This window comes from Centrocercus urophasianus, unplaced genomic scaffold (assembly GCF_019232065.1).
Source record: "Centrocercus urophasianus isolate 14NV4802_14NV808 unplaced genomic scaffold, USGS_Curo_1.0 seq_17, whole genome shotgun sequence".
In the NCBI taxonomy this organism is placed as follows: domain Eukaryota; kingdom Metazoa; phylum Chordata; class Aves; order Galliformes; family Phasianidae; genus Centrocercus; species Centrocercus urophasianus.
In genome coordinates this window covers 11199633-11208024 of record NW_024884722.1, presented here as the reverse complement: position 1 = coordinate 11208024, position 8392 = coordinate 11199633, and the positions used below count along the sequence as shown (strand labels likewise).

The 8392-nt window shown below is 40.3% G+C and overlaps 2 protein-coding genes across 3 annotated transcripts in view; one reads left to right on the top strand and one right to left on the bottom strand.

The window, feature by feature from the left end:
- The first annotated feature begins 2003 nt into the window (after window positions 1-2003).
- SFR1 (SWI5 dependent homologous recombination repair protein 1) lies at window positions 2004-7356 on the top strand. Its single transcript, XM_042817702.1, has 4 exons — window positions 2004-2046; window positions 2965-3080; window positions 3940-4320; window positions 4537-7356. The coding sequence occupies exons 2-4, from the start codon at window positions 2985-2987 to the stop codon at window positions 4726-4728; spliced, it is 669 nt and encodes a 222-aa protein (XP_042673636.1). The 5' UTR covers window positions 2004-2046; window positions 2965-2984; the 3' UTR covers window positions 4729-7356.
- Window positions 5764-8392, bottom strand: part of CFAP43 (cilia and flagella associated protein 43) — a 45046-nt gene continuing 42417 nt past the window's right edge. For both annotated transcript variants that reach the window (XM_042817699.1, XM_042817700.1), the window contains 2 exons: window positions 7418-7571; window positions 5764-6796 (listed from right to left, as the gene is read on the bottom strand). In XM_042817699.1, coding sequence (XP_042673633.1) covers window positions 6639-6796; window positions 7418-7571 — 312 coding nt within the window. In that variant the 3' untranslated portion in view covers window positions 5764-6638. The remainder of the gene's footprint in view (window positions 6797-7417; window positions 7572-8392) is intronic.

The window sequence follows — 8392 nt, the reverse complement described above, 5'->3', positions numbered from 1 at the left end:
GCAAAATGCTCTACAGCGTGCCATAGACGTGCTGGTATGGTAACACATCAGTAATTTCTTTTTCCTTTTTGAGAGGAAGATGTTGGTCTGACTTCTGTTTGCCGTGGTTAAGATGTGGACAACACAATATCAAATACTACTGCATTTCTGCAATAAAAGTTCTGGACAGAGACTGAGATGACTCCAGCTCCCAGCGCAGTCCCAGGCCTCCTGCCCAATGCCTCAACCAGTCACATGCTTTTGCAAGACTGCTCACGCATGTAAGCACAAAGTAAATCCATATAAAAACTTGGTGCACACAGCTGAACACTTAACACTAATCTCAAGCAGAACCTCCTCCTAGAGCCATTACCTATCAGTGAACACTGATAATAGTTTCCTTTTCTCTCCTCTCTGCATTACGTTAACTACATGAACCTTACATGTGGAGCCATCCTTCAATATTTACAGTCTCAAGCTCACTGGAATCCTTACCTGGGGTGGGGCACATGGGCGTTGCTCTAATAAGGCAGCAATGATAATACACGAGATGACTTTTTCATGCGTTATGTTCTTGTAAAATCTTACTGGAATCTCAGCTGGCAAACGATCTAAAATCCTAAGCTTTCTGTTGTTCTTGTGCAACTCAACTGCTAGCGTGTCTGTGCAACAGAGCATGAGTAATTTAAAATGGGACCATCCCTGAGACAGAAGGAAACATGTTGTGAAGTTGGAGACATGTTGTCTCAAAGCTCCAGTGCACTTGAAATTCAGCTGAATTGATCCATTTGCAGGAGTTCCACGAGCAATTTCACTACTTCACTTGAAAAGTCCACTTTTTTTTTTTTTAAACATACTTTAAAATATATGACATGAGTTTAGCTGTAATAAACTATCAAAAGCACCAGGCCACACCAAAGTTTAAAAATGCCTCACAACTGCCTCAAGCAACGGGGGAGATATTACGTTGTGTTTTTGCTGCACAGTTACAACTGATCACATGGTTTAACTTGAAACATTTGGTAAATAGGTATTTGCTAATATTCTACGTGGCTACGCATTTGTTTCACACAGTCAAATAATCTAACGGTGTTCCGATCTCCCAGACCAACTCACAAGAGGGTTGTGAATGCTTTGATACCTTTACTGTTAACGTTCTGAGAGAAAAAGGCTCTACTGTCACTACGAAATTCTATTTGAAATAAGCAAGCATACCTAGGGTCAAACTAATGTTTCCTATACTGAGCTTACTCACCTCAATGCACTCTTGTCTCCACATAGCTGGAAGCCCAGCATCCTCCTCTATAGCTACACGGAGCAATCAGCCAACAAACTGCTGCTGCTCTGCTACAGAAATAAAGAGCACGACCTACAATCTCTGTGCAGGTGTGCCTGCTCCATGTGCTCAGCTGTGACCAATGCAGCAAGAGGGCCTGATACAAGTGGGAGCAATCACCACTATGGTCATTTTTGATTGTTTCCTCAGTCCTGGCACAGCTGTGCTGAATAAATAAATCCTATACAGATCAGTATTGTGAAATACAAAAGTCTGCTGGGAAGCGTGCAGCTTTTCCCCTTCTATGAGGAGACAGCATCTGATGTAGAAGGTGCTTTGAGGGAAGCAGAGCCATGGCTCCCTTGGCAGCGCTGAAATCCCAGTCAGACTTCAGCCTACCACTGCGCTGTGGAGTGCGCCATGTTGAGACCCCTCTCCCTGAGGCAGGAGTACGTGCAGCAAGATGGCAGCCAGCCTCGATCAAGGCCTCGGCCAGAACGCAGCGTGTCCATGCTGGCCTACCAGACGCAGCAAGCTAGCCCAGCTGCAGTGGTAAGCCCGTATAGGATCTACGTAGATATCCTGCACGGGGTATTCCACAACTCCGGCCCCGCCTAGCACCTCCACGACGGATGCGGGCCTCCATCCGCCCGCCCGATCACAACCTTAACGCGCCCTCCCACACCACGCACGCGAGCCTCACTCCGCCTTTCCCCGCTCGCAGCCCCTCGCGCCCCGCCCACTGCCCGGAAGCGGGAAATTGAAGCGCAGCCGGCGGGTCGCTCGGCTCGGTGAGGAGCTGCGTGCATTGTTTTGCTTGGCGTGGGGCGCAGCGACGGGTGGTTCCTGCGGGTTCTTCTTCTCTTCGGGCTGCTGAACCCCGGCCTTCCTCCTTCCTCGGCTTCTCTAGAGGGTGGAAGGCCCCTTGGGGGGAGCTGCCGAACGCGGTTCCGCGGCGTAAGCGGGTGGGCAGGCAGCGCTAGGGGCCGGCCCGGCGTGCCAAGCGTAGCTCTAAAGAGCGCGATTGCTTGCAGGATTTTAAAGGGAATTCCGTTTTGAGGTTCCTAGTTACAGTTTTTAGGTAAGCTGCGGCTGCAGCTCGGTCATTAGCAGGTGGCTCACGAGCGCTGTGCGAACTCTCGCTGAAATCAATGTACTGTTGGCTCGTGCTGAGAGGTGTGCCGCTTCCATTCAGGAGCATACGGGGAATGTGGACTTTAAATTTCCAGCTGTGTGGCGGCATCCTCAGAAGGATCAAACGAGGCAGTGGGTTATTTCATGAGTACCCTGTTACTATTTTTAATGGAAAAGGTTGATCACACAGATGGACTACAAAAATCTTGTGGCTCCCAGCAATGCTTTATCGCTGCTCGGGCTGCCCTTCAATGAATGGACTGGTTCTGAACAACCTGGCTTTGTAAAGGTTGTGCCTTTGAGTCAGACACGCAGCAGGGATCACTGAGGTTAAGAAAATACAGTTTATTTGGAGTAAGGGTTTTTGACGAGTTTGATGTTGTAGGATCTGACCTTTGATTTACAGGCATACTAAGTCCAAGTGGTTCATAAGTTCTCTTGCTCCTCTGTAACAGTTCGTAACCATTAGAAAATAAACCCTAGTATTTCTTACCAGAGCTTTTTACTCATTTCTGCAGCCATGTGGCTCTCTATAATCAGGTGAGAACAGCAGCACCCAATTTGTTTTTCAACAGGAACTGCTATCTGCCTTGAGATGGAGGAAGCAGCGTGTGATAAATTGACGTCTTTGTGCCATACACCAAAGGATTCTGGGACAGCAGCTCCACAGAGGACTAGTTCAGGAAAACAGGTATAGAAACTTAAAGGTCCTACTTTTCTTGGTTCCCGTATATGTAAAGTGACCTCCTGTGACTTCTACTTGCATTTGGAAATAGTACTCTCTGCTTTGGTGTTTCTCCTCCCACGTGTGATAGTGAAGCACTCAGACTTGCCATAGTGCATATCAGTGTAAACTGGAACTATGCTGGATGAGGCTAAATTGCAAATGTCCCTTAACTAATCCTTTCCTGTGCTTTAGGATTTTTCCATGGATAAAAACGTTAGAAATTATAAATACATTTGTTAACTTGTTTTTAAGTGTTTGTTTTTAAGGGACTTAAAGGCATGAACAAGTCAAAACCATATGCATAACTATATACATAATTTTGACTTGTTCATGCCTTTAAGTCCCTTAAAAACAAACACTTAAAAACAAGTTAACAGATACTCTTAAGTAGTATATAGATGTTTTATACTAGTGCTAATAAAGGAAGTGTGTGTGTGGTAGGATGCAATGTTAAGAAAAAAATAAAATCCTTATCTCCATTAAACAAGAGGAGAAGTGGAACTAGCTGGAAATAGCCAAGTTGAAATATGCCATGTGTCTTTGCACAAAGACTAAGTGCATTAATGAGGGTTTACTTTAAGGATTATACACACACACGTATATAAATAAACAAGGCAATACAGATATATATTTTTAGTAAATTGTTGCTGTGTGCAAACACACCTGAAAGGAAGAGGTTAACTTTAACGTTTGCAAAAGACGGTGACAATTCAGAAGTCTGTCTTACGGTTGTCTTTACTAATGACATGTTCTGTATGGATCAAAAGTTCTTTGAAATTTGATTGAAGACGAGTGTTTTTTTCTTGTTCTTCATTTTCTTTAGCCAATGAGTGCAACTCTAAGGGAACGATTAAGGAAAACAAGACGTTCATTTAATGCTAATTTTACAGTGGCAAAGCGGCTCAAGGTAGATACTGAAGAAAAAGACTGTGCAGATGTTGACAGTGGGTGTCTGCCAAAGATAGGCATGGATTGTTCCACATTACAAGATGGTTCTGAATGCCTGGAAAGAAACTGCATTGTAAATACTTATTTCAAAAGTCCGTTACAGGAAAACAATCTCTGCGAATCAGCAGAGAACGTAGTAAGGGTTGATGTTAGTCAGCAGCAGTCCCTAGAAGAAAAAGTAAGGCTGGTGAAACAAGTGAAAGATAAGGAGGAGCTACTTCGAAGGCTCAAACTGGTCAAGATGTACCGATCTAAGGTAAGGATGACCTCTAGAAAGCCCTTCTAAATCACTCTTCGAAGTGAAATTGAATGGTGTTACTTATTGATTTAAGCCACATTTAATTGTAATTGTGTAGTGTTTGTATATTAGCTCAGTTTAAGCCATTTAATAAAAATAGATTTGCAGGGTACTAAAATCATTTTTCATTTGCAGAAATATTGCTGATTATTTTTTTCTTAATCCCAATTCTAGAACAACCTGTCTGAACTGCAGGCTTTGATAGTAAAATGGAGAAGCAGTACCCAGCTGATGCTGTATGAGCTGCAGTCTGCCTTTTCTGCAGATGGCAAGAAAGTGAGTCTCAGTCAGCTGATAGATACTTTTGGATTGGAAGACCACTTACTGCACTACAGTAGAACAGAAGAAGATTTTGTGGACACGTAACCTACTGGTGCAAAGCTTTCAATTACATGCATCAGCAAAAAAGACTGAATGGACTGATAAAATCCATTGTCTGATCAACACTTAGTTTGTTTTGGTGAGAGTTTCTCATCAGAGCTTGTGAAACTGCATACTTAAACATGGTAGGCTGTAAAAACCATTACTTTATAGTGAAAACTGAATTTATGCAGACTGTTTTGGAAAACTGGCTAGAGAGCTTGGTTAGTGATTATTTTAAATAAAATGAAATCAAGTAATACTTTAATCAAACAGCTATCTGCCTTGTACCTGTTAGTCTTCATGGTTTTAAGACAGAATGCAAGTTCAAATCAACTGTCACTTCTGTTGGTGTTTAGATGGGGAGGATTCAGTTCTTTGCTCATAGATACATCCTCATCTTCCATACTTATTCCTGCTGCCAGTTAATGACATCATTTTGCAAGTCAGGTAAAGATAATTTTTGTGTTAATATTCTGGAACTGCAATTAGCAATAATTAAAGCTATTAAGAACATCTAAGGGAAGTATCTCATAATGGCACTGACCCTCATCCAGACAGTTGTTTTTAGAGGAACTCTGACAGCTTTTGGTAACAGAAAAAAAAAATGTAACTGCCATCTGTCTACTGTACTGGCTCATTTGAGAGCTGAGGCATTCTCTCTCCAAGGTTCTTCAATTACAGCATCATTTACCTTTCTGCAGTAACACTAAAGAAAACTCCAGCATTTCATTCCTTCTCCAATAAACACTGTCTTCTCAAAATGTTTTACTCTTATTATTTCAACTTGAAATTGCTTATTTTCTCACTTCTATGTATGTATTGTGGTGGTTTGTCTGCTTTTGTTTTCCTTCTTTTATCCACTGTAACAGTATATAGATCTGTACTTGATCTACCATGCTTCCTGCTGTAAATATTTTTAACTACAACCCCATTCCTTATTTGCTGTAGTTTAACTGCTTTCTTTATATGTGGCAATTACTCATTAATAAGGAAGTAATTTTGTTCGTACCCCAAGGGAAGTGGAAAGAAAAACACAGATGAAATAGTTTGTTTTAATGTTGTTAGGGCTCATTAAATTGAAGTTTGTAGCCACAGTTTACTTTGAGGAATACTGAGTGGCATTGCCCACTGGGAATTAATGAAGAACAACATTTATTACTGATCACATTTTAGGTATTAATAATTCATTTCTTCTGCCTCTTTAACTTACTGAAACAAGATGATGGGACTTCCTTTTGGGGGCAGTTCTTTTTCCTAAGACCTTTAGCGAGTTTGGAATTCTGTTGTTTCTAAGGAAGTTTCAGCAAGAAGCAAAAAAGCATGCAGGAAGAATGGAGATGTATTTGGAATCCTTTAAAATCCTCTGAGGCGATTAAGCAGAAGTGTTTGTAATGCAGTCACAACAGAAGTACATTTCATTACAGGTATAGGATTTTGCTGAATCAAGATATCAAAGCTATTAATACTGTCAGAGGAATAATTTTAGATTTTATGGGAATTTATTAAAGGTAGAGAGAAACTGACATGAAGCATGGAAAAGGGAAGCAAGTGGCAGACGCAGATTTACTGCTTTCTTGCAGTACTTCACAATATCCTACAACTGCATTCTAAGAAAGTAGAATAGGTGTATTCCTATAATTCCTACAAGATAATCTTTCAGTTATTTTCTGTAATAAGCTATATGGTTTATATAATCAAAAGAGCAGAAATGCATCACAAAAGAAAAAAAATGTAGGTAAGACAAGGTACAAAATGCATGAAACAAACATGTATCCTTCAAAGTGATGTTATTTGAGAAGAAACAGAAGAACAGGAGATGGTACCAGAAAAAAATATTTGCTGAAAGACAAGTGCAGAGACAAAAGGTAGATTTCCAAATTCATATTCTTGTATATCTACCAGGATTGGGATTTTTAAAGAATAGGGAATGTTTTCGATCTTAATCTTTCAGCTTCTGCTTGAAGAATTCCAAGGTGTTTTTCCTGTTCCTCTATGAGACCTCGCAGATGTTTCTGCTTCAAAATCTCCTGGTAACGCCGCTTTGCATTCCTTTCAAAAATATGCTGCATGTCTGCATAAAACAATATATGAGTCAGCCTATACATAAAGTGGATGCATAGTCTACAAATGTACTGGACTTGCTCAAGGGTCATTCCAATTTCTGTATAAAAGCAGCACACATTTTTCAAAAAGGCTCACAGTTGGGTTTAATGGTCTTTATAGTAGTGAATAAAGCAAAAAAAGTTTAAAAGGCACTGGCTGCACTTCCTTTATTTTTTAACAAATACCCAATGCTGTGAAATTAATCATTTGACATTTGGAAGAACTATATAGCTTTCCTAATAAGGGATATCCTTCTTAGTTCCTCTGTTCCTTTAAGTATGTGAAAAGAAGTGTGTTGGACAGTCTTACAAATAAAGGTCTGTTGTATAATGAAGATATTAATGGCTGTAATATTTTGACTTTCAATAATTAAATCAACTTTGGTTACAACAGTATCCATCTGCAGGAATGTTCTTACGTAAACAATGTTAAGATTGTCGTGGTAGAAGTACTGCTAATTATGCATGTGAAATAGTAAATAAACATTCCTTGCCTTTTAGGATGCTGACGGAGAACAGGACTGTCTAATGTGGGAGATACTTTCTGAATGTTCTTTGTTTGTGACTTAAAGTGCATTACTGCAACTCACCAGCTGCATGATAGATATGCCTCCTTTCTGAAACAGACACGAGCATTTCCTTCAGCTCAAGGCTCAGCTCATAGTTTGCTTGCTCTTTTAAACTGATGCACTTCTCCAACTCTTTGATTCTCTTCTGATGCTTCTTCATATTCTTCTTGTGCAGCTGTGCATTTCCAAATGAATAAAACAAATACATGAGATTATATGAAAGCTGTTCAAACTTTGGATGAAAGCCTATAGTCTTCAACGCTGCATATTAGCTCTGTTTATTTCCATGTATTTGGATCTGACCAGTAGCACATTCTAGCTTTACTTTCACACTATTTCAGTATGCTTTAGAGTGTTTAAATAGAAGTAGCAGACAAGGAAGAAAAATGCATTGGTCAAGAAGAAAGATTAACTACAGAACAGGCAAAGCAGGAAAAGGAAGTCAATGAAACCAGTGCATTGAAAGTTCTCTTTGGCTGCCAGATGCTGCAGAAGGTAGGGCTGCTGTGCTGAAGACATCTGAAGGGCTGCAAAGAGATAAAGTCAATACTGAAGATTGAAGAGGAACTTAGAGAAAATGGCAGCTGATGTCATTTACAGTAAGCTGCAGAAAATCCAGTGGAATCCCTTAAAAACAAGAATAGACATAAAATGTTAAAATAGGTAAGGAACTAATTGTGTCTGTGTTATTTTGAATATAGGAAGGCAGTGATACTACGAACAGACTTGCTGCTAGAGAGAAACATTAAGCAGTGAAGATTTGAAACAAGACTTCATTAGAAAATAGAATAGTGACTTTCATAGACAGTGATTTGTAAGAAGTGTTAAGAAGGTCTGCGTTCAAATTTTCAAGAAGGAAGACATTTAATTCTAGGAACAAAGTAGATTCATGCCCAACCGCTTCCAAAGACTTCAGAGTTTTCTAGCTGGCTACTGGCTACAGTGCTGCTATGATGGCTCGGGGCAAGTTGAAACTATTGAAAGACAGATAAATAA